This window comes from Vanderwaltozyma polyspora, genomic scaffold, assembly GCF_000150035.1.
Source record: "Vanderwaltozyma polyspora DSM 70294 KpolScaffold1064 genomic scaffold, whole genome shotgun sequence".
NCBI lineage: Eukaryota > Fungi > Ascomycota > Saccharomycetes > Saccharomycetales > Saccharomycetaceae > Vanderwaltozyma > Vanderwaltozyma polyspora.
In genome coordinates, this window is record NW_001834650.1 from 86,135 (window position 1) to 110,187 (window position 24,053).

The 24,053-nt window shown below is 35.0% G+C and overlaps 17 protein-coding genes across 17 annotated transcripts in view; 9 read left to right on the forward strand and 8 right to left on the reverse strand.

Annotated features, from left to right (window-relative positions):
• Positions 1-1,005, forward strand: part of ERG8 — a gene marked incomplete at both ends in the record, with an annotated part of 1,528 nt that extends 523 nt beyond the window's left edge. Inside the window, one exon of the mRNA XM_001644372.1 lies at positions 1-1,005. Within this exon, the coding sequence (XP_001644422.1) occupies positions 1-1,005 (1,005 nt within the window).
• A 225-nt stretch (positions 1,006-1,230) lies between these two features.
• Positions 1,231-1,890, reverse strand: FSH2 (putative serine hydrolase; the record flags this gene model as incomplete). Its single annotated transcript, XM_001644373.1, has 1 exon — positions 1,231-1,890. One exon carries the CDS (start codon positions 1,888-1,890, stop codon positions 1,231-1,233), a length of 660 nt encoding a protein of 219 aa, XP_001644423.1.
• Positions 1,891-2,360: 470 nt separating this feature from the next.
• On the forward strand, positions 2,361-3,761 carry UBP8 (ubiquitin-specific protease UBP8; the record flags this gene model as incomplete). Its single annotated transcript, XM_001644374.1, has 1 exon — positions 2,361-3,761. One exon carries the CDS (start codon positions 2,361-2,363, stop codon positions 3,759-3,761), a length of 1,401 nt encoding a protein of 466 aa, XP_001644424.1.
• A 378-nt stretch (positions 3,762-4,139) lies between these two features.
• On the forward strand, positions 4,140-4,616 carry RDL2 (thiosulfate sulfurtransferase RDL2; the record flags this gene model as incomplete). Its single annotated transcript, XM_001644375.1, has 1 exon — positions 4,140-4,616. The coding sequence occupies one exon, from the start codon at positions 4,140-4,142 to the stop codon at positions 4,614-4,616; it is 477 nt and encodes a 158-aa protein (XP_001644425.1).
• Positions 4,617-4,681: 65 nt separating this feature from the next.
• Positions 4,682-5,623, reverse strand: RRP36 (rRNA-processing protein RRP36; the record flags this gene model as incomplete). The annotated part of the gene is made up of 1 exon (XM_001644376.1): positions 4,682-5,623. The coding sequence occupies one exon, from the start codon at positions 5,621-5,623 to the stop codon at positions 4,682-4,684; it is 942 nt and encodes a 313-aa protein (XP_001644426.1).
• Positions 5,624-6,091: 468 nt separating this feature from the next.
• On the reverse strand, positions 6,092-6,500 carry MRPL44 (mitochondrial 54S ribosomal protein mL53; the record flags this gene model as incomplete). The annotated part of the gene is made up of 2 exons (XM_001644377.1): positions 6,092-6,330; positions 6,443-6,500. The coding sequence occupies 2 exons, from the start codon at positions 6,498-6,500 to the stop codon at positions 6,092-6,094; spliced, it is 297 nt and encodes a 98-aa protein (XP_001644427.1).
• Positions 6,501-6,857: 357 nt separating this feature from the next.
• Positions 6,858-7,835, reverse strand: MPD1 (protein disulfide isomerase MPD1; the record flags this gene model as incomplete). Its single annotated transcript, XM_001644378.1, has 1 exon — positions 6,858-7,835. The coding sequence occupies one exon, from the start codon at positions 7,833-7,835 to the stop codon at positions 6,858-6,860; it is 978 nt and encodes a 325-aa protein (XP_001644428.1).
• A 1,498-nt stretch (positions 7,836-9,333) lies between these two features.
• Positions 9,334-10,803, forward strand: REF2 (RNA-processing protein REF2; the record flags this gene model as incomplete). The annotated part of the gene is made up of 1 exon (XM_001644379.1): positions 9,334-10,803. The coding sequence occupies one exon, from the start codon at positions 9,334-9,336 to the stop codon at positions 10,801-10,803; it is 1,470 nt and encodes a 489-aa protein (XP_001644429.1).
• Positions 10,804-10,954: 151 nt separating this feature from the next.
• On the reverse strand, positions 10,955-12,352 carry RKM2 (protein-lysine N-methyltransferase; the record flags this gene model as incomplete). Its single annotated transcript, XM_001644380.1, has 1 exon — positions 10,955-12,352. The coding sequence occupies one exon, from the start codon at positions 12,350-12,352 to the stop codon at positions 10,955-10,957; it is 1,398 nt and encodes a 465-aa protein (XP_001644430.1).
• A 304-nt stretch (positions 12,353-12,656) lies between these two features.
• LIP2 (lipoyl(octanoyl) transferase LIP2) lies at positions 12,657-13,631 on the forward strand (the record flags this gene model as incomplete). Its single annotated transcript, XM_001644381.1, has 1 exon — positions 12,657-13,631. One exon carries the CDS (start codon positions 12,657-12,659, stop codon positions 13,629-13,631), a length of 975 nt encoding a protein of 324 aa, XP_001644431.1.
• A 221-nt stretch (positions 13,632-13,852) lies between these two features.
• Positions 13,853-15,484, reverse strand: VPS64 (Vps64p; the record flags this gene model as incomplete). Its single annotated transcript, XM_001644382.1, has 1 exon — positions 13,853-15,484. One exon carries the CDS (start codon positions 15,482-15,484, stop codon positions 13,853-13,855), a length of 1,632 nt encoding a protein of 543 aa, XP_001644432.1.
• Positions 15,485-15,970: 486 nt separating this feature from the next.
• On the forward strand, positions 15,971-16,435 carry SPC19 (Spc19p; the record flags this gene model as incomplete). Its single annotated transcript, XM_001644383.1, has 1 exon — positions 15,971-16,435. The coding sequence occupies one exon, from the start codon at positions 15,971-15,973 to the stop codon at positions 16,433-16,435; it is 465 nt and encodes a 154-aa protein (XP_001644433.1).
• Positions 16,436-16,605: 170 nt separating this feature from the next.
• On the reverse strand, positions 16,606-17,628 carry RAV2 (Rav2p; the record flags this gene model as incomplete). The annotated part of the gene is made up of 1 exon (XM_001644384.1): positions 16,606-17,628. The coding sequence occupies one exon, from the start codon at positions 17,626-17,628 to the stop codon at positions 16,606-16,608; it is 1,023 nt and encodes a 340-aa protein (XP_001644434.1).
• Positions 17,629-17,963: 335 nt separating this feature from the next.
• On the forward strand, positions 17,964-18,989 carry COQ4 (ubiquinone biosynthesis protein COQ4; the record flags this gene model as incomplete). The annotated part of the gene is made up of 1 exon (XM_001644385.1): positions 17,964-18,989. The coding sequence occupies one exon, from the start codon at positions 17,964-17,966 to the stop codon at positions 18,987-18,989; it is 1,026 nt and encodes a 341-aa protein (XP_001644435.1).
• A 1,377-nt stretch (positions 18,990-20,366) lies between these two features.
• UGA1 (4-aminobutyrate transaminase) lies at positions 20,367-21,800 on the forward strand (the record flags this gene model as incomplete). The annotated part of the gene is made up of 1 exon (XM_001644386.1): positions 20,367-21,800. The coding sequence occupies one exon, from the start codon at positions 20,367-20,369 to the stop codon at positions 21,798-21,800; it is 1,434 nt and encodes a 477-aa protein (XP_001644436.1).
• A 223-nt stretch (positions 21,801-22,023) lies between these two features.
• Positions 22,024-22,383, reverse strand: VMA7 (H(+)-transporting V1 sector ATPase subunit F; the record flags this gene model as incomplete). The annotated part of the gene is made up of 1 exon (XM_001644387.1): positions 22,024-22,383. The coding sequence occupies one exon, from the start codon at positions 22,381-22,383 to the stop codon at positions 22,024-22,026; it is 360 nt and encodes a 119-aa protein (XP_001644437.1).
• Positions 22,384-22,623: 240 nt separating this feature from the next.
• On the forward strand, positions 22,624-23,340 carry Kpol_1064p62 (uncharacterized protein; the record flags this gene model as incomplete). Its single annotated transcript, XM_001644388.1, has 1 exon — positions 22,624-23,340. The coding sequence occupies one exon, from the start codon at positions 22,624-22,626 to the stop codon at positions 23,338-23,340; it is 717 nt and encodes a 238-aa protein (XP_001644438.1).
• Positions 23,341-24,053: the final 713 nt, after the last annotated feature.

Consider the following 24,053-nt stretch of genomic DNA (forward strand, 5'->3'; position numbering starts at 1 on the left):
TCAGATTCTGGGTACCACTCGCAGAATAACAGTTTTGTTAAGAGGAATGAATACAAACAGTTCAATTTCCATACTTCTAGCATTACCAAAGTTCCTAAAACTGGGTTGGGCTCCTCTGCAGGGTTAGTTACTGTTGTTACTACTTGTTTGGTTTCGGTATTCAAGACAAGTCTGGACGTTAACTCTTCTGAAGATCTAACTGTCATTCACAATCTTTCCCAAATTGCCCACTGTCAAGCACAAGGAAAAGTAGGAAGTGGGTTCGATGTTGCCGCCGCCACTTTTGGTTCTATTATCTATCAAAGATTTGATCCAGCTTTAATCACAGGCCTTCCAGAGTCATCCTTAGCGAACAAGGACTTATATCAAGAGTCATTAGCTGTATTGGTAAATAATACTGACTGGAAAATCAAGAATGATCGTGTTAGCCTTCCACAAGATCTTAGATTATTCATGGGTGATGTGAATAGTGGTTCTGAGACTACCAAATTGGTCGCCAAGGTCAACGAATGGTATAACAGTAATCTTCCTGAGAGTTTAGAAGTATACCATAAGATTGATGAAGGTAACTTGAAGTTTATTGAAGGTATGAAAGAACTAAATAGGTTATCTAAGGAAAATAGTGATTATTATGCTGGATTATTAAAAGATTTGAGCTCTGGTAATGATTTCAGTAAATACCCAGAATTATTGAAAATCAAAAAGGCAGTTGAACAAATTAGATCTAATTTCAGAAGAGTCACTAAAGAATCAGGAGCTGATATCGAACCGCAAGTTCAAACTGAATTGTTAGATAAATGTTTGAACATCAAAGGTGTTCTAACTGGTATGGTTCCTGGTGCTGGTGGTTATGATGCAATTTCATTGATTACCACTAAAGATACTAATATAATTGAAAGCACAAAGGACAATAAAGATTTTGCTAATGTTACATGGCTAGATTTGAGACAAGCAGATATTGGCATAAAAGAGGAAAACCCAATTCATTACACTAATTTGGTTTGAACAGAAGGTAATCGATCTGTTTTGTTTCCTTCACTTAGATATATTTCCTCAGATTGCCCTCTTTTGTATATTAGTCAATATCTGTTTCAATTGCATGCTCTTCTAAAAAAGTTGCATATTTGTTATAATAAAGTTTTTATACAGTAAGGTGTTTATATAGAAATGCATACATCTAAAGAATAAAAGGAAAAGAAATAAAAGTTGTTGTTTCGCATATGTAATTATTCAATTGTCCACTTGATGTAACCAATTTATAACTTTTTTACTGAACCCTTTGGAATTTGGAACGTAATGTCCACCAGGATGTCTAATTAAAGTTCTTGTCCCCTGAGAACAAGAGTTGTAAAGACCTTCTACTTTATCGAACTCAGTTATAGTATCAAGTTCACCTTGAACATGTAATGAAGGTACAGTAATTGGATGTTTATCATATTGTTCTTGGTAAATTTCAGGACGGAATCTAAATCCACTAAATGCAATGAAGAACTTCAAAGGCGGTTGTTCTTCAACAGATAATCCCAGCAACCCATTGAAATCGGTCATCAGATACCCAGCCACACCAGCACCTTGGCTAAACCCAACGATACCATGAAATGGACCATTATCCAACACATAATCATGTAAATAATCAATAGTCTCCTTAGGCAAGAAATAACTATTATTAACCAGATCATTCTCGATCCAAGCTAAAACAACCCCTAATGAACCCTCTAAGACTTCACTATAACTATCAGGTATATCAGCTGGCAAAAATTCCTTGGGAGCAGTAGCATAACTCAATTCATAACCTTCTTTCTCTAACTCGGTTCTAAAACCTTTAGTCTTGGATGCAAAATATTCCCCCGACTGCGCCAGTCCATGCAACATAAGAACCCTTTTCACCATTTTTCACATCGACAATTCACTATTTCACCTCCATTTCCTTTTGAAATCACCCACTTCATGAGTTATCATCAAAACTAATCCTTGACTTCCTTCTTTTAAGTATCGTATTATATCTCATCTCATCTCGTAATAGTGAAAAATTATTATAGCGATGATTTAAAAGAATCATATTTTACAAATGCTAGACTATAACAATTGTAATGTTTGATTTAAAGACTATACAAGTAGATAGTAATAGGATCTAGGTGTGGTTTTGGAGTTATAGTTGGTCAAATTTGGTCTGAGGGTTTTTTTGGTTCAAGAAGTAACGATTCCTGATTGTGAACATAAGATTGAAGCAAAGAAGATAGGTGACTTGGATATATCATTTTGATTTGAATCTGACTTTGAAAATTGTAACTGGAGTTGGAATCGAATTGGTCACCTTTGGTATTAGTGAAGTTGGCATTGCATTTTTTGGCAGGTTTAGTATGAGCTCCTGTTCGCATATTGATCAAGTGCTTTCTAATGAAAGTTTGAAAGAAGGGTTTTTGAAAGCATTTAATGCGACAAAATACATTATACAACACTCACCTGCTAAGAATAAATACTTGAATGTGATGAAATGTGCTGATTGTCATCAAATTAATGAGGGTACTAACTTTATGTGTTTGCAATGTGGCTACTGTGGATGCTGGAATAATTCACATTTTCGTGAACATAATTTAAAAGTTGATCATGTATTTGGTGTAAACTCGACAAATGGGCTACTATACTGTTTTAAATGTGACGATTATATAGGTGATAGTGAATTGATCAATGCCTCTATTATTGGTAAATATTGGGATGATGTGTCTTCCAAGTCTTGTATTCCATTAATGTCAAAAAGAGATGGATTAAGTGGATTGGTAAATATGGGTTCAACCTGTTATGTCAGTTGTATCATACAATGTTTGGTTAGAAATCCTTATTTTTTGAAATATTCATTGAATCAATCTCATTTTAAAATTTGTAAGACTCATGACCCAACTACTTGTATTTCATGTGCATTAGATAGCATTGTTACAGATTTCTATGGTATATCAGACCTAGATGATGACGTGAAAAAGACAAATAATGATGGTTTAATCGATTTGTTGACTTGTTCATGGAAAATAAATCAAAATTTAGCAGGTTATTCACAACAAGATGCACATGAGTTTTGGCAATTCTTATTGAACAGATTGCACAGTGAGTACAAATCAAATATTGGTCCTACTGACACTGCTCCATTGAAAGAAGGAAACCATGAACTATGTAACTGTATTTACCATAAGGTATTCCAGGGTTTTTTGAAAAGTTCTATAGTGTGTCCAGAATGTAATAGTGACGCTAAGACAACCATTGAACCGTTTATGGATTTGTCATTGGATATAAAAGGTAAAAATACACTATATGAATGTCTAAACAGTTTCCATAAAAAGGAGCAATTACATGACTTCGATTACCATTGTAAGAACTGTAACACTTCACAAGATCCTACAAAGCAACTGGCAGTGGCCAAACTGTCGCCAGTATTATTGTTTCAATTCAAACGTTTTGAGCATTTACTAAGTGGTAGCAGTATTAAATTAAACGATGTTATAGAATTTCCACTCTATTTGAACATGAAGGACTACTGTGATGTGGAACAGAGAGATGACAGCAACTCAAAGCCGGATTTAATATATGAACTAATAGGTATTATATGCCATACAGGTACCGTTAATGAAGGGCACTACACAGCAATTTGTAAAATACCAGAAGGACAATGGATAAAATTTAACGATTCAATGGTTACAATAATATCTGAGGAAACAATGTTAAAGGAACAAGCATACCTATTGATATACACTATAAAAAATATCAACTGATTCAAGATGGCTGCTCGATTTCTTTTTTAACAGTACTAATGATTATTATGTATAATTTATAAGTTTAAGCATTAATAAAAATAACCATATTTAATAATAATAATAAAAAACAACAATATTCAGTAAATAACAGACATTTTATAGTTTGTTAGGTCAAGATTATATCTGTTTTAGGTGGTTACCTTGTTCCTATAGTTACCAAGAGTAACCATATGACGTTTTTAATATTTTCAATATTAAGCCATGAGATGAAATTGCTCACATTTAAAGGATTCTTGACTATATAAATAGATGAGACGAATCTTGAACGATTCAATTATACTTCTTACCAATCTAACTAAAGTAGCAATAAATATATTATAAACATATAATCCTATTATGTTACCTAGAATATTAAAGACTCAATTCAACTTTAATGCAAGAGTCTCTACTAGACTCTTGTCAAGCAAGACTGGCCCTAAGATATATAACTTTAAAGAGATCAAACAGATCGTTGAAAATCCTGATCAAAATACTGGTAGAGTATTAGTTGATGTGAGGGAATCGAATGAGTTGAGTTCTTATAGACTGCCAAACTCTATTAACGTTCCATACAACAGTTTCCCAAATGCCTTTGGTTTCACTAGGGATCAATTTCAAGAACAGTTTAAAATAACTAAACCAGAAGATGGTAAAGAGTTGGTATTCTTCTGTGCCAAAGGTATCAGAGCATCCAATGCTGAGAAGCTTGCCAGGAGCTTTGGTTATGAAAACACAGCTGTATATCCTGGTTCCATTACAGATTGGTTGGCTAAGGGTGGTGCTGATGTCAAACCTAAGAAGAAAAATTCGAAGATGTTTATCGATACATGTTGATTGTTAACTTTTATGTTAATTTTATATTAAATTAATTATATATTTCTGTTTATATATTCTTTATTTCACCTTTGCTTGTGGAATTCAAATTGCTTAAATTCTTTACCCAATTTCTTCTTTCTCTTTCTCTCCATAACCTTCTCACGTTGTTTAGCCTTCATATGGTCAAATTTCCATTTCTGCAATACTTTACGTTTCTCAGATTCCTTTAGATGATATCTATTTTTATTTCCCATGTTTATCTTTTCTTCATATTCTTTGATAACCTTAGATTCGAGATCTCTGTTCTTGACGGTTTGTAATCTAGATTTCATACTTTTCAAGTTTCCTTGCATATCTTCATATTCTCTGTCACCTAATTTATTGACAAACTTACGATCTTTTAACATACCTTCTAATTCGTCGATTTCTTTCTGTCTATATTCATCTAAGAATGCATACCTTTTCCTTATGGAATTGACGTCTATATCGTCACCAGTAGATTTGTCAAATCTAATGTCTGTGTAAAGGTTAGATTTTGGTCTAGATGTCTCTAATCCAGGTATTTTTCTTATCTTTGAGACTCTTTTCTTTGAAGAGTGTTCTGTTGGTGCATGTTTATGTCTGCTCTTATTCTTCTTTTTAGACTTGACACCTATTTCATCACCACTGTCTTCTTCAAAAAATCCACCTTCATTATCACTTCCGCTATCACTATCACTATCACTGCTATCATCTTCAAATTCTTCCTCCACATACCTTTTCTTGGATACTTTAAGTTCTTCTTGGACTTGTTTCCTCTTTCTTTCATTCACCATCTTCTTGTCTGCTTCTTCCTCACTGTCCTCACTGTCTTCATCCTCCAAAATGGCATCAGCTTTCTTCAAAGAACCAAAAGATAATGTTTTAAGTTCATCATCTGTAGATTCGTCTTCTTGTTGAGTATTCCTAGCTAAAACTTTCCCTAAATCATCCTCTTCAGAATCTGATTCTTGTCCAGGCTTCAAATTTTTGAAATAATAAGACATGGCACCAGCACTTTAAACAAATATACACCCTCTAGACAACTTGATAATCTAACGTTAAACCTCTGGGATCCTCTTTTGTATCGTACCTTGTCTGTCTTTTATTAATCAACTATGTTCTTAAACAAGTTCATCTCATCTCATCTCATCTCATCTCAATAATTTTTCACTATGAAAAATTGTTCAGCATAGTATATTAAGAGACTAAGCAATGATCCAAAACTGGATGGTAAAATACAGAGCACTAAACAACATCAATTGCAAACTTTTAGATTTATTATATCAGTGCATCTGCTTCAGATCTGTTGGATGATGTTAATCTTGTCATGTCTATTAAATAATTAGTGAAATACTAATAAACTTGTACTAATCTATATGTAAGACTATATATATTTATATGAATTGATATTTACATGTGATAGATGAAAAGGGTAGTGAATGAATATTAAAGCAAGCTACTGTATCTTGATATCATTGCTTTTCAATAGTTTCCTTCAATTGTAGACGTCTAGAATGGGTGTCGAAATAGTTAGAAACTTCTTGGAATGTCATTTCACCTGGATTGGTTTCCATCTCTGTTTTATCTTTAAATGTGACTTTTAATATTGGTTTCTTTGTTGAACCATTGGTCAATAGTTCATTTTGAATCATTGTGCCTTGCATTCTTTGCAATGGGGGTATCGCACATAGAAATAGTCTTGCAGTTTTAGCTATCAAATTAAGGTCGATATGTTAGTAAAATGAAATCGTTAACCAAAAAGATGGAAGAAAATATAGAAAAGAAAAGCACAAATAAACCAATACTCTACATCAAATACATACCTTCTGCGCCAAATGGATTGAACTTGACCACTATCTTGGAGAAATATTTTGTTATCATTGTTAACTAGCTCAAAATTTTATAACCAGTCTCTAAAGTATTCTGAATTTACCAAAAAGGTCCTACAAATCTCAACTACTGGGTACCTCGATCACCTATGACCCAATATCACTAGTCTACAATGCCATTAAACAACCTTTAAATCCTATCTTAAACTATATAGTTTTACTTTAAGATGATATCGGGATGGTTGTTAAAGCCATTTTTCATTATGAGATATCGATCAAGATTCGTCGTATTGACGTATAAAGGACAAACGATGAGATATAAACCTAAGAATAAGCATATAACTATTGAAGATGGTGGTTATATACGTTTATTTAAGTATGGATGTTGATCCAATTAATGAATTGTGGTTTACAATTCATCATGATTCTTACGTTTCCCAGCTTTCTTGTTTTTTTTGGATCTCTTCTTGTTAGTTTTCACTGATTCAAGATATTTAAATCTCTTACTTAAAGGTCCTTCACTAGGTTTGACGTTAATTGTATCTATAATGAATTGACTTATTCCTATTTTTGACATATCCTCACCTTCATGGACATAGTATTTATCATTCTCGATGTCAAAAAGAACAAACATGCTCTTGTTATTATTCTTTTGGGTTGGGATCAATTCTTGAAGGTATGCAGCAATATTTGGGTTTGTTTTGGAGAGTTTTGAATCGATAACACTCTCTTTTAGTTTATCATTTGGGATTGTCGAAAAGTTTATCTTTCCTAGCCAATCTAATGCAATGCTCTTTTGAGTTGGTGATACAAGATTCTTTTTGGAAAATAACACACCATGAATTGGGCTGGTTCCATTTTGCAAATAGGATTGCAAACTCTTTATCGAAGATATTTTCTTGACATAATTCTTCACTCTTGATAGACAGAAATCAATAATTGGGGCCAATTTCCTTTCTCCTCTATACATCTCATTGGCATGATAATCAAAATTTAATCTGTCTTTTGGGTTCTTTGTTAGATCAATCTTAGGTGGCTTGAAAACTAGCAATGTTGGGAACCCTTCTATTTTATAACTACCACATATCTGCTTGTTCTTGCCTAAATCACAATTTACAGCAGCTACTTGTACCAACCCATCCAATTTCTTACCCACTTTGTGCATTATCCCTTTCAACTGTTGACAGTAACCACACCATGGGGCATAGAATTCAACTAGAGTAGTATAATTGGTGTTGTGAACTACTGAATCGAAGTTACTGGAGTCTAGCTCCATTATATGTGTATCGGTAGTGTAAAAACTTGGCTGGCTACCACTAACATATCCAATCAAATTACCAGCTAGCCATAAAAGTAGAACCTTTTGCAACGACAACAACAGCAACATCCTGTAGATATAATCAAATATACCTTGTATCACACCTTTAGATGTACCTTTGGCTTTACTATACTTGCTGATTTCCTAAGTTCAATAGCTCTTAAAGTAGCCAACTGTTACTAATAAAAGTAATTGATTTGGAAATGAAATAAGATCTCTTAATTATGTTGCGATGTGGAACTTGAAGAGGAACTGTAGTTTTAGCCATGGATGGTGGTACTTTTGGAGTGAACACGTTGGAATGAAGGTATACAGGTGTGTCAGATGTTATAATGGTTGGGTGGGTCGTCTACTTTGGAAAGTACTGTTGATAACGTAAGACGGATGCCCTAAATGAACAAGAGGGTAGTGCTGAAATGATTTAGAATGGATTCGGTCCAAAACGTTGAGGGAAATGACAAAGGGTCTTTGTTATGTTATTATAGTTCATGAATGAATGAATGAATGGTAAAACATGTATTAGATTTTGTGCTCATTGAGATTTATTCTCTTTAGAATCCATGTCTCGCCATGTATGCAAATAGCTGTTCTGATTTTGTAGCAGAAGGTACTTCTACAAGAATTTCAAGTGATGTAAACTTCTTGGAATGATTAAATAAGGTCATTGGGCACCCCTCTCTATCGATCCTGTTCAACAAAGAAATATACAGTCATGACAGTCATGGGTAGCTGTCACTCTAGTTAGTTCCATAACGTCAAATATATGTGATATATTGTTTTGATAAAGCCCTGAAAGTATCCACAATTGTCATATTTCCATTGTAACTGAGTAGATTCCACGATATAATCATGGTTAGTGCACATTCCTTGTGATATTTTCGTTACATTCTGCTCAACTTGATCTGAAGCGTCGCAACGTAAATCCCATGATAAGTCGCAGGACGTTACATGCTGAATATAACACCTTGAATAGAATCATAGAACAACTCGCCACGAACAGAGCAAGAACTTTGGAAAGGTCATTAGAAGGTATATATAGCCCTACAGGGACCATTTTATGTCATCTCATCTTCCAAAGACATCACTTCCCATATTATAATCATTAGCTACGACACCTTTTCCCTCTCTCACCAAAACCTTTAATTCGATATTTCACCACACATTGAAAAAAGTGAAAAATTGCAAGCAAATGACAAGATATATTTGATAAACCAACAACAAAAGTAGTGAATCAGAGGTTGATCTTGAAGATATTTCGAGGTCTATAGGAGTGTAATACATTGATATTTGTTGATCCGGTCTTTTCCGTTTATTTTCCTGTGGTATAAGTAGTATAAACTGCACTTGAAACAGACATATAGCTGGAATTTGGGTCCTTTTGAATCTAAATTAAACTACAGTAATTATTTTATTAAGGGTTAGTCGTTAACTTTTCGATTGTGTGTTAGTTGCAACGTTGTTCTGTATATATCTTGTCTTTTAACTTTTGACTTTGAAATATATTGTTATTCTCATTACAGTTCTTTTATTTTGATTTAATTTTATTCTATTTGATACATAGTGAAAAATGGCAAGTGTTTTACCTCAGTTAGTGAATATTGAACACACACTTCAATCAAAGACTGTGGAGCAGATACGAGATGATATTAAGGAGTTCCAAGATGCTGTGGAGCTGAATTCAGAACAATCAGAGAAAATCCAGTCATACATACATGCTCTAGAGGACACATTTGATCAATTCACCAAAGATAATGAACATATCGAACGCAAGGACAATAATGTCACTGATGCAGATATACAGCTGTATACTGGTTTGAAGAATATGTATCAAGATTATTTAAAAGTTCTGAACCAATTGAAGCAGGATAAGGCTGCAGTTAGAGATGAAGTTGAAGCAAGCGACGATAAACCTGAAGAAAGTTCTGATGTACTAGAATATATTGTGAATGAATTGCCTTATCAGCAACCCACAGAAAGGAAAAAATACATCGATAATTTTATTCATTCGAAAGATGCTCAAAAACTTTCTAAATCTACTCAAGTTTTTGACGCCATTGTTAATTTATGTCTATTAGATTCCTCAATTAATGATAATCTGCGATCTTATTTCGCTTTGTTAAAAGATATAGGATACACACACGAAGATTTATCTTCAAATTTGCCAGGAGGGTTATTAGAAATATTGAACTCGAAATCTAAATCAAAGAATAAAGAGGGCAAGGAAAACAAAGTGATACAAGAGGACGTAGAAGAAACTAAAGAAAATACTGATAATTCACCAGTAAGTAATAATAGTGGTAATAATACTGAAGATGAAAAGAAAAAGAAGATATCGTTCTCTAAATATTTAAAGAAAGATACAGACGTTAATGAAAATGGTAAAAGAATTTCCAGTTCCATGGAACCTGAATCATCAAGTGATGACTCGGATTCGAAAAAGATCAAAACTGAAGATGGGAAATACATTTCCTCTATTTTAAAGCAAGTATCTGATCAGAATGGCAATGGCCAGAGTACTTCTAGAAAGTCTAGTAACAATATTAGATTCGTGGATGATTCAAAGTTAGTGACTGTATTTGGAGATGGTCTGCCTCAAAAGGGTGTCCAATTATCCCCAGATGAATTGAAAAAACTACTGAAACCATTCAAAGAAGGGGAACCAAGAGATTTGTTATCGTTAGAAGGGGTAATACCTAGGGCTCGTGAATTATCTCTAATATTAGGTCAGAATGAAGAAGATTATTCTGATGTATCAAGCCTAAAAGGTGGGCCTATTCCATATGAGACTACTATTCCATTGAAATTTAGAATCAATTTTGGAAACTTTAGTCCTGATTTGAGTAAGGGCGCTAGAGAACCAGTTCTCGTAGATGATCTACATGACAAATCAGGTAACCTAATTTATAAAGGGCCACTGATCGCAGGTGCTTTTGGTAAAAACAATCTACTTCTAAGAAAAGATAGAGGTGGTCTGCCATATAAAAGGGTTCCAGAAGTCCTGCGAAATGACTACCCGCCAAGACCCACTAATGACTAAATGGTAGCTACTCTTTTGTACTACTTCATTTTCTAGATATATTAGTATGTACTCAAAAATTAATCTGCATTTTCTCTTCTAATTTATAATCCTGTTTATTAAATAATCTATCTTATATATTAGTTAAATCTCAAAACTCCATGAATCGTAATTATTCAACCTTTGCTATATGGTGTGTGATAATATTACAGTAATCGCGATAGATAGTGTGTAAATTTTTTATGCATATGGTGTCATCAGTATCTTCAATCATACTCTCTAACTCTGATATAATGGTTCTAAAACTTTTCAATTTGCTGTTTAAAAATTCAACAAGAAATGCTTTGATCTTTGGTAAGAAGAAGTCTTCTGAAATGAGGCCATCCATGAACAACTTAACTCTTCTATAATCTTTGGTGCAGTATAAGCTTATGGCAACTAATGTTCGATAACTAATTTCATCTGTATTGATTGTGTAGTCCCCCCAATAATCGTGTTCTTGAAGGAACTCTTTGGCCCCATCAATTGTGAGAAGCAAAGTTTCTATATCTTCAGTTATATCAATATAGTTCCACTGATTTTCATTTAGAACAAATCCATATTCATTAAGTAGGAAATCATTCGAGTGTGCACCGTAATTGAAGAGTATCTGTTCTTCATGGATCTTATAAGATCTTTCACCAACTCTAACGCAGAATTCACCAATTCCAGAACCATTGATATTTGATTTCATAACTTGAGGATAGCAATGAACACCAACCTCATCAGTATGATTTATAAAATCAACGTATGGTACTAAAGTGAAATTACTAAATATGTCATCAGATTTAGTCGGCACCTCGCAATAAAGACACCTTGAATTGATAATAAAATAAATATGCAAATAATCTTCAAATATTTTATCTATTTCAAAAGTGCCTGGTAATTCTTGGATCCAATTCTCTATAACATTTTTAATTATATTCCAGTCTTTCAGAACTAATTTTGCTATTCTATCCAAATGATGTCTAGAGCAAGACGGTAAAACTTCTAGCAACGATCTATGATTTGAGTCATTGGATAATTTCCAAACTGTTGGTATCGATTTTAAATCAGCTTTAGATGGCCACACATCAAAGAATGGGGACCAATCTGACTTAATTTTATTATCTGACCACACTGGTAAAAAAATCCATTCTGACAGAATATACAATGTCAGCAATTGGAAAGAAGATAAATTGGACAGATATTCAGAGGTTAGTCTACCATAAGCGATATACCTTGGATCGTCATTTGAGTAAAATAGATCATACTCTGTCTGTTCACTGGCATTATCTTTCGAAGAATTTAGTTTTAAACCAGGAATTATAATGTTCTTATTAAAAGTAGATATATTCCATAGAACGGTGGAGTAATTCAATTGATGAGAACTTGGGATGGATATAAGCAACTCATTTTTCCTCAATTCACCTTCAGTCAATACTAGACATCGACCACAGTCTTTCGTATCAACAGCATTTATCTTACCAGATAGTGCAAAGGATCCTGAATCTCGCAGCCAGCTCAACAAGCTCTCAATATTACCTTCCATCTTAAACAAGTTGATACATACAACCGACTACATTCAGTATCGGTTCGAAGGTCAAGTTGTGCTTGTCTAGCAAGTTCTTGTCTAGCTTATACATAGCTAATGTTCTCATTTCAGATCAATTATATTAGCTCATCGCATTTTTTGAAAAATTTCTTCATATTTAAGGTACTAAGATAGAAAGGTATAAGGTTTATCTGTTGGGAAGAAGTGTATATATGCCACATACCACTCAAACAAGGTTCCCATGGTTCTACTTGACGTCTATTTGTAGTGGATTATTGAATTTGAATGAAATTTATATATAATGGTCGTGAAGAATATAATTAAAAGAGTGCCGGTAAAGTCTAATGCTGCCATTAAATCCAGAACTGTAAGGTGCATTAGTTCAGATGCAAAGACTTTGACACATCCAATTGATAATTCTTCTAAAGTATTGAGGCATTTGCAATTTACAAAACGTATTGATTATGAGAAGGGTCTTGCTTTCCAAGAACAATTTGTTAGGGCTCAGTTGGATATGAAATCGCTACAATCTACAATTAAACAGAAATTGATTCAATTGGAGGTTGATCACCCTGGTTCTTCTATAAACGCATATGAGAAGAAGATACTGGATAATATTCTAGAGATGAAGCCTAACCCTGTCATTTTGACTTTCGAATTTGATCCAGTCTACACTGGTGGTAAACGTACTAAGAAGAAGATAACTCAGGCAGAAATAGAAGGATACAGTAATTTTGTTCCAGAGGTTCAAAAGAGCAATCCTAAACCAAAATTTGTTCAAGCTGAGAGGGGTGGACAAGTTACATTCCATGGCCCTGGTCAAATGGTTGCTTATATTATTTTAGATTTAAAGTCATTTGATAGATTTGTAGCAAGAAATCATGTAGCTGCAATTGAAAAGGCAACTGTTAATACGTTATTAAATACTAAATTGAAAGATGGGAAGGAAACTAAGTTGGACTTGACCTCTAAAATCAATTGTAACACAGGTGTTTGGTCTTCCGACGACAAGAAACTTGCAAGTATCGGTGTCCATGTCAGAAGGTCTATCACTTCTCATGGTGTATGCATAAACGTTTCACCAGACTTATCATACTTGAATACATTTGAAATGTGTGGATTACCTACGTCAAAGGCAAGTTCAATTGCTAGTGAGAAACCAGATGCCGACGTGAATGTTCAAGATGTTGCTGTTAGCTATGTCAATGAATTTGCAAAATTGCTTGGAATAGACACAGTTGAAAGAATTGAACTTGAAAACTTAGAGATTGATTGATTAGATCCTGTTTAAGTATTAAAATCAGTAGCATTGATACTGAATGTCAACTATTACATTTGATGTATATATACATATACTATAAAAACTATCCTGTATATATTATTCGTCTAATATTTTATGCATTTTTTAATTCATTAATTTTATTTACTCTTCTTTGATCAAAAGATATTTAGTCATCATTGGTGGAATTATAATATTAATTGAATATAGCTGATTCATTATTGTATAGATTGTGTTGATAAATTCAATGCATATGCAACTAGTCCCACAAATACTGCACTAGCTATTAGCATGGAATTTGTTTTCCAGTTCCAACTGTCATTACTAGTATTTGAAGCGCCATACCTTGCTCTCCTGTTATTGTCTTTAGAAGATGATTTTACGTCAGAATAACTTGATGATTTATAGTCTTTATCACGAGTGAGGATTTTTCTTCTATACGACTCATTTTGACTTCTCTCCTCATATAACTTTTGTTTCAGATTCTGCAATTCTGAGTCAAGCTTCTGTACTTTGTCTTCCTGTTCTTTCTCCTTCTTAGATAAAGATCTTGCCATTTTAACATTGTCGTTTTCCATTTGCTCTAGTAGATGTTTTTGTTCATTAATTACTTTATTATTCTTATCAGTTAACCTTCTAAGGAGAGCAGTCTGTAAAGTATGCAATTGTTTATCATTTTTGTCTGAAAGCTTTCTATCAATATCACCTAAATTTGCTGTATAGTTGACCAAAAAATTTTCCATCGACTTTAACTTCTCATTTTCCCCTCTCTCGAGGGCAATTTCACTTGCTAACATTTTCATCACGTTTATTAAATTTGGACTTGTCCCCAATGAATTATTCATGAATATACCACTTAAAATTTCTGTCTCAGAACCAAGTATATTGTCCTCTAAATCTACATTGTTAACGTCACCAAACATAGCAGCTTCAAAAGCAGCTCTCTGTGCTGATAAAGTTGGAACGGAGGAAGAATTCTTATCCTTCCCTCCAAATAAATTGTTTTGTCTCTTGTAGAATGAAGAGGAACTTTCATCCATGGAATTATTAATGCTACTGCTGTTACTTCCGTTATTTAAATTGTTGTTTTGATCAGGCCCGCTGCTCTTAAATAAGGTATGGTTGCCCAACAAGTCAACGGTTTCATTAATTAATGGAATTACGGATATATCTTCAACCAAAGCGCTGATTCTTCTATGTTCTAATTTTGAGTCTATATCTGTCCCTAAATCTATTACATCGCCAACTTTTAACTCTACATCCGACTGGCCAATTCTTGTACCATTGATGAATGTACCGTTACTTGACTTTAAATCATGTATATAAATCTTCCCATTTGAGCCATCGCAGCATAATGCTGCATGGTTCCGTGATAGCACTCTTGAATTAAAGTTACCATTGTCAGATCTAACCTGAGGAGCATTAGGCTGTTGATAGTTCCCTGAATATTCTGGAGCCTTGTTGTTTGTACTATTAACCACAGGTCTCCCCAGCTTCAAAACATCAGGTTTGAAAGGAATCACAAGAAACTTGGTTTCAAAAGTCCCATTCAAAGATTTCAAAATCAAAATGTGAGTATACTTGTCCCTCGATTTATGTGATGTTAAAGGGCGCAACTGTTCCTTAATTGCCTCTGAAGAGTCCTTAATGGACTCTGGAGAAAACGATTCCACAGGCTCTGTAGAAGTTGATCCTGCACTCCTCGAATTAGATCTAGTCCTCCTTCTCACAGGCTGAACAGGTGACGACTCTTCAGCCTTAACCGAGTCAGTGGCTCCAACAGGCACAGAAGGAAGAACCCCATTCTGGTATGGCGGTCTTCGCCAGTTCTTCTCAGCAACCTCAGCCATGCCTAAACAAAATACAAGCTTAGCCGACTGCTTTCCACACTAAACTAGAGGTAGATACCAAAAATACAAAACCTATCGCAATCCTTCTAAACTTAGGTTACAAATTGAACTGGGAACACTAGATGGATAACCTCCTCTCGCCCTCAATTCAAAACTCAACCAATTTTCAACCTGGAAAACTCAAACTTCAAAACGTTTCCACAAACTAGCCAACAAAATAAACAATATCACACCAAATATACAACAACAGCAACCTCTGATCTCCTATTCTTCTCGAACTTGTCCATCTCTTATGACATATTAAATATTATATCAATTTTTTAATAACCTCGAAATATCAAAATCCGAGCCTTTAAAAATATCCAAAGTTGTTTTGGATATTTGATACTTAAACAACATGATTCAAGTAGATTAAAGTGGGTTAAGGTACTCAGGACAAAGATCTAGAGGGTATTTATCAATTTCTACAGAGGTTATTTTGTTATTATGTCTGAATATTTAGAGCAGAGCGTTGATTCGTTGAGTTCAGCTATTGTTATGATGCAACGATCGATTGAAAAATTGAAAAGAGAAGGTGAAGCTAATAATAGTCTTACTGGGAGCGTTTTGCAGTCCAAGAGGGTATTTGAATTGATATCTGGGTATGATGTTGATCGGGCTAAGTTGGCTAAGAGTGAAGAGGTCGATCCGTTGGTTAGGACTCTTAACGACAAGCTTGATAAATCGTTGGGTAAATTGCAAAGGGAATTGGATACTCTACAGCAGACCTATGAACTGAATAAGTTGAGATTGAATAATAACAGTGCTGGTTCTATGGATGTGGATGTTAGTACCGATATGGTTATTATGGCGTCTTCTACTAATGAGGAGCTGGAAGAATTGAAAGAATTGAAATTAACGAGGGAAGCATTGCAAAGACAGTTACAAGAGCTACAGGATGAGGGTTTATGAATTTGAGAAGAGGAAATAAATTGTATGATTGTTCGTTACTTCTATATTCGTATATACCTTAAATGCAAGCTGGGATTTGGGTATTCTTCTCTTTGTGTTGTTGCGGTTGAGGACGCTGTGATAGTTTTATCCATATTCTCTTTCCCAGCATTGTTCACTTGTCAGCCGTTTCACGACGTTAGATTAGAATAGTGGTTCCCAATACTGTTTTCCAAGCTGTTCAGTTTCGAGCATAAACTGATCAATGAAGGGTCGCTGGTCGTCACGACTAGCTTTTCGCATTCCATGACAACCTTGTTGTCAAACGTAACACAGCGGTTAAGATAGTTTTGTGCTTGCACTAACGTCGTCCTTTCCGTGTTGAATGTCGACATCATTATATTGTTGAATATTGAAGGTTCCTCTATCTGGATCCCAAAGTCCTTGAGCACGTTCGCTAGGTTTAAACCTCTGTCGCTCTTCAATTTGTCTTTGATCTGATCAGTAATTGACTTACCCGTGTCGGGATCTATTTCATTCCATGGTTTCTTCATCACTTTAAGCAGGTTTCTAAACTCAATGCTTATTTCGTTTTTAAATAACATCAATTCGAGAGAAACTAAATGACTATTAGATTCGCAAAGAGTCTGGTAATCCTGGAACATCTCTTTCATCGCGAGATTGTTATTACCTGGGAACGACAATTCCTTAGAAGGGTTTTGTAGTAAGTTTATAGATTTTGTAAGATAGGTCAAACCCTGTTCCAATTTTGTATTAAATTTAGCTGTATCTTTAACCATTTCTAATTCTTCTAACAGTACTAACAGTGCTTGTAAATTATCATTTAGTGTGTGTATCTGCTTCAACGAAAATTTAGAACCAGAGTTCATTCTATAAACGACTTGCTTGCCCTTGTGAAACTCGGGAAACCGTAGTATAACTTGGAAGTCCAAAATATAACCCGCTTGTCTAGTTATGACACCTTTAATTGAAGGTTTATCACTAGTGTCATTACCACCACTGCTAATTGGCATCTTGAAAACTTGATTAGCATTAAGCATCTCGATACACTTCTCGACATTATCAATGATATTTGGTAGCTCTGGCTTGATGATCTCCTCGATTATCCATTTCTTTTCAACCTCCTTATCCTTTTCGAAGTCATATTGAGTCTTGTCACCAAAATAATCATTAGGATACAATTTCGTTGTCATGTTCTTTTAAGTACTAGTCCAATTTCTACACTTCAAACTCACACTACAATAAACACAATCAATTCAGATGTCTACTATACCCAATTGTAGCCCACTCTGAACTCTCCTGGTTACTCCATTTACAATTCCCTTTTATCTTAAAATCATCCATTATTTCATCATCAATTTGAATATCAATTTTTTAAAGCTCTTAAATATTAAAAATATTGATACTTTCTGACTATTTAACATACAACACACGAGGAATGGAGATGAGAAAAGAGCAAGTTCAGTGAGGAACAAGGTGTTTAGAGTGCTTTTGAATTGGTCCTAGTGGTTTATAAGTTTATTGCAAGATGTTGTCTCGAATTTCTAGCGTTCGAATTGGTACTCAGGTGAGGCAGTTGGCAAATCCGGTTGTAAACCAATCATCGCAAGTATTACAAACACGTCAATTTTATGTTGCAGCTGCATTGACTGTTGGTAGTATGATATTTGGGAAGCAGAACAAGCTAGCTGATTCTATTGCCAATGGTGAGGTACATGACAAGACCGTTGATTATGAAGCTAGGCATCAGGAAGCTTTGGAGAAGCGTTTAAAGACTTTGACTGATACGAGGCCTATGAAACCAAGATATGAAGGTCATATTCCTTTGAATCTACATGAAAAGTTACTATTGTTTGTTATATCAGGAATTCGTTCTTATTATCATCCGGAGAATGGTGTCAATATAGTTCAATTGGGTGAAGCAACTGCTTTACCCTTTATATTAGAAGATTTGAAAAAGACTATGCTATCTGATGAAACCGGTAGAAGAATCTTAAGGGAGAAACCAAACGTTCGTACTGAAACCTTAGATATGGATAAGTTATCTAAGATGCCAAAAAATACGTTTGGTTACACTTTCTACAGTTGGTTGAAGAAAGAAGGTGTTTCTCCTGATACAAGAGCACCTGTTAAATATATAGATGATCCGGATCATGCTTTTATTTTCAAGAGGTACAGACAGTGTCACGACTTTTATCATTCGTTAAACGACTTGCCAATTATTATTGAAGGTGAAATTGCTGTGAAGGCACTAGAAGCCGCCAACATGGGTATTCCGATGGCAGCCTTGGGTACCCTATTGGCTCCACTACGTTTGAAATCTGCACAGAGACAAAGGCTATACGAAATATATTTACCATGGGCTATTAGAACTGGTTTGAGTTGCAAACCATTGATCAATGTTTATTGGGAAGAATTATTGGATAAAGATGTTAATGAATTGAGAAAAGAACTGGGTATTACTCCTCCACCAGATTTGAGAAAGATAAGAAAGGAGAGAGCTGCTTTAAGAAAAAAGTTCAAAATGAAATATGAAAGTTATGAGAAACAATAGATCAATAGATGAATTGGTGTTTCTCTTAAGATATGTTTTTACGACTAGAAAATGTTACAAATTTGCCAGACTACAATTAGAACTGATGAAAAACTGTAAATAGCTTTTATAAATTATAGTTTGCGTGCTTAATGTTTAGATATAAATATCTCTAATATATTTTTATGCTATTAGACTTGAGATAAGTGTCATTTAAGATAACTTTACGTAGATAACAATTGAATTTTTATCGTTAAGGATCGATTGGATATTCATTGGTCCAGTTTCCTAGTTCCAATCCTTTATTCTAGTCATTACTCAATTTTGAAGTTCGCAATTTCACATTTTGTTAACTTCCGGTGAAAACGAACTCACAAGACAAAAATATAAATTTATTGAAGAAGATTTTAATTCATAAATGTGCTTTACAATCATGAAATATCAGAATACATCGTGCAACTAATTACCAACATCTCACAAGTAGATATCAAGATACTACAATTCTAAAATCCCAAAAATGTACTTGCCATAAATAAATTCTGCAGTGTTGACTCATTTCCTTATTCATGATAGTCATGCTAAAAACCCTGTTCAAAATCTTATCAATGGAACCTTAATCTTGATCGAGAAGATAAGATATCCCAATAATTAATACACAACTTATCGACCATTCAAACTGTAATGTGGTCTGTGAATAAAAATGACAACATTTTTAAAGATTTGAAGGTAATAGACCTCCCTCTCCCGCCTCCTCATTCGAGGTAACCACCTGTTCAGGACGAGGGAGGCATTTGAACCCATTCAATCATGATGTCCAAAATCTTGCTAACTACGGAGTAATATCCCAAGAAGAGTAATAATTACAATCGACTACCAAGTTAATTTAATAGAATCCTAACTATTAATATCGTTAAGATGTTGCATTAACTTAACTTGGTTATGAACAACCAATTGCGGTAAAATTGATCTCTGGCAGCAAGAGTTTATATCCCAAGTCGGTTCATCCGTCTTTCTTTTGAGGTTAGCAGTACATGTAATTGGTGGATATCAATTTATCATTATTTCACTTCGTTTCATTCTTACTGAATGTTTGTTAAAGGGTTAAACCATTTGCATCATCACATCGGTAGTGTCTACCACCAGTTAACATTCCTTTAAAGGTTCCCTTGTTCGAAAGAGTGATAAACTTGATAGTGTAGCTAGTTTCGAAACCTGACAATGATATAAAGAGTTATCTATCCTTTGCAACAGGAGCAAGTTCAAGATTATATATTTCTGTAAACTATATTTAAATTTATATTTAAACTTGGGTTTAGCTTTATATCTATATCCATTTATATTTGGTTATATAAAGAAGTATAATATACATCTTAATATAAAACCGAGTCCCTCCCTTGTATGTATAGGGAAAAGATGTCAGTTTGTCAAAAGTACTATCCAAATGAACCCAAGGAACCTGTTGTTGTAACTGATAAGGTTCCTGGTCCTAAATCAGTTTCTGAATTGAAGAAATTAGGTGAAGTTTTCGATGTAAGACCATCGTATTTCATGGCTGACTATGAAAATTCAATTGGTAACTATATTGCTGATGTTGATGGGAATTTATTTCTAGATTTATATGCACAGATTTCTTCTATTGCATTGGGTTATAACAATCCTGCTTTAATCAAAGCTGCGTCTTCTCCAGAGATGATTCGGTCACTTGTTGATCGTCCAGCTTCTGGTAATTTCCCATCTGCTGAACTACACAGTCAGATATCAAAACTTTTGGAATACGCACCAGTTGGTCAGGATAAAGTATGGTCTGGTGTCAATGGTTCAGATGCAAATGAACTTGCTTTTAAAGCCGCTTTTATGTATTATAAGGCAAAGGAAAGAAACTTCAGTGCTGATTTTACCGAAGATGAATTGACGTCAGTGATGGAAAATAAACCTCCAGGTGCTCCAAAGTTAGCTGTATTGTCATTCAAGAGAGCATTCCATGGCAGATTATTTGCAACTGCTTCCGTTACTTGTTCCAAGCCAATCCATAAGCTTGATATACCAGCATTCCATTGGCCTCATGCCGAATTCCCTGCTTATAAGTATCCATTGGACAAGAATGAGAAATATAATAGGAATGAAGATATACGTTGTTTGGAAAATGTCGAAAAAATCATCAAGACTTGGCATATGCCAGTTGCTGCCCTTTTGATTGAACCTATTCAATCTGAAGGTGGTGATAACCATGCGTCAGCATTTTTTTTACAATCCTTGAGAACATTGACTTTGGAGAATAATGTTGTCTATATCATAGATGAAGTTCAAACAGGTGTCGGTGCGACAGGAAAGATGTGGTGCCATGAACATGCTAATATCAAACCTCCACCCGATTTGGTTACTTTCTCCAAGAAGTTCCAAAGTGCTGGCTATTATTTCCACGACCCAGAGTTTATTCCAAGCAAGCCATATAGACAGTTTAATACTTGGTGTGGTGACCCTAGCAGAATGATCATTGCTGGTGCCATTGGTGATGAAATCACATCTAACAAGTTGGTTGAACAATGTGCTGCAGTAGGTAAGTTCCTGTTCAGCAAATTGGAGGAATTACAGGAGATGTATCCCCAGTACATGCAAAACCTGAGAGGTAAGAATAGAGGAACTTTTATTGCTTGGGATTTAGATGACGAAGAGACTAGGACACAGTTGTTGTACAAGCTAAAATTGAATGGTTGCAATGTTGGGGGTTGCGCCGAGAGGTCAGTGAGATTAAGACCATCATTGACGTTTGACAAGAAACATGCTGACATATTTATCTCGGCGTTGGAGAAGTCACTTTCCCAAATGGAATAGGTTGTGAATCTAAATGACACACAGTGCTGTTTAATCAACAAGTAGATGTATATTTGAAGAATGGACAGAAACAGTAAGGCAAAAAATAAAAAATGGGAAGAATAAAAAGAATTGAATTGAACATTAAATTTCGTTTATTGTACAGATAGACCGAGTGCTGTTTTTTTTTTCAATTTTATATATTATAATAGTTAATTAATTAATTTTTAAAAGTTTAAACATATTATTCCCCGAATAATCTTCTCACTCTCTTCAATACGGAATCCTTTTCAGGATCATAAGGATGATCTTTAGAAGGTATTTCTAAGATGGCGGGAAATGCATTAGTGTAGTTATCTATATCGCTTCTAATTTTTTCTGCGATGTGTTGGTTTATCAACAGAATAGCGATGTCTTGTCTCTCTTGAGTGTAATTGATGAAATTATTTAAAATTTGTTCCTTTGTAGTTTTACCATCTTCGTAGATGAAGAAATTTTTTTCGTTAGTCTCTTTAGTGATTTGGCCAATACCAGCTAGCAATAAACCGGTAGTTGTGTCTTCATCGCCGATGACTGCGATCAGAGTACGTTTGTCTACAGACATGACTTAATTGTTGCTTATTTAGACGATTAGCAGGCAGAAACAGAAAAGAAAGAAGTAGGACTGGGGATATATGTATGGGTGATCACCAGAAGTGGTGGAGAAGTGGAATAAGAAGGTTGAGGTTGAGATATAGTGCCTATCAATTGAGCAGTGATTCAAAATATTTTTTAAGGTAGTAAGCATTAGGGTATTAGCAGCTGAGCTTTGCTATCTGAATTTTGGTTGAATCTTTAATTTTTCATGGTTTCGTTCGTTACCAAGCAGCGCACATCACTGGATACGAACTACGTCTGTAATGACGACATATGGTCACGATCACGATCAGCTTGTGTTACCCGGACATTGGTGAAACCGAGTAAGCCAAACCGGGAGAGTCCAGCTGGGTGCATCACGACGAACGGGGCATGGTCTGATCTGTCACATGGTCTGACCACTGCCGAACCAACCAACCGGACAAAGCACAAGCAAAGGCAACAGCACAGGAAAAAGAAAAGAAGTAAACAAGTAAACAACAACCACAAACAAACAAACAAACAAACCACAAAGACAAGTTTTTCGCGTTCTGGCGTCTCGAGCGTCCTACGCTTATCGCTGAGCCCAATTGCTCTCCTATTGCCTGCTTCTGCGCCCCTTCCCTCCCCGACCCCTGCGGGCGTCCCGTTCCTCGCAAAATACTGGCACACACAGCACTTCACACAGAAAAAAGGAAAGGGGCAGACACACACACACACAGAGAACGCTGCGCTCTGTTCTTCTCTCACACTCTTCCCAAGGTTGCTAAATTTAGCAACAATATCTCCCGAAATGCACAAAAACCCAAAAAACAAAATTTTAAATTTTGTCGTCATTCCCTTCTTCTCCGCTGTTTTCACAAAGCTTTTTCACTTCGCTTTTGTGTCTCTGCTCTGCTCCCACCCCCTTCTGGCCCGTAGCCGGAAAACATCCCAGATCTGGTAATAAACAATCGTGCCACAGACCGCACTCACACACTCACTCACTCACAAACCAACTCTCTCTGTGTTCTATCTTTGGGAAACAAAGATTCGGCTCTCCTAACTGCTTTTTGCTGGTTACGTATGCCATTTTTATCTTCACATACATATCTTAAAACAGCCTTCAGGTCAGGCTCATCGAGAGGTACTTCGATCCATATCTTCGCTTTTCCTTGGTTTGATTTCGATTTCATCTTTGCAATACAATACAATACATACATACATACAATACTCTAAACTGCCATACCTCTCGAAGAATTTTATGCTATGTCGGGAAATACTGGGAGCTCTCATCCTCCCATTGATTTGGCTTGGTACACCATCCTATCCTTTCTATCCCTCCATCGGATTTTTTGTTTTAGCTTTTATTTCATTTTATTTTTTTTCCCTTCACCTTACCATCCATGTCTTGATTTATTGCAATCTCACCACATACCACCACTTTTACAATATCCTTTCTTCGATTTATGCTGGATCATAAATTTCAAATTTTTAAACTTCAACTTGAACTCGAACTTGAAATTTAATTTAATTCAAATCAATCCAATTCACATAAAACTACCCAACACTTGGACTTTAGATTTATATACTCATCTCTGCTCCACACCCATCCATCCCACAGGTCAATAACATACCATTACCCACTTCCTCATCACACAGCTCCCATATCTCGAAAGG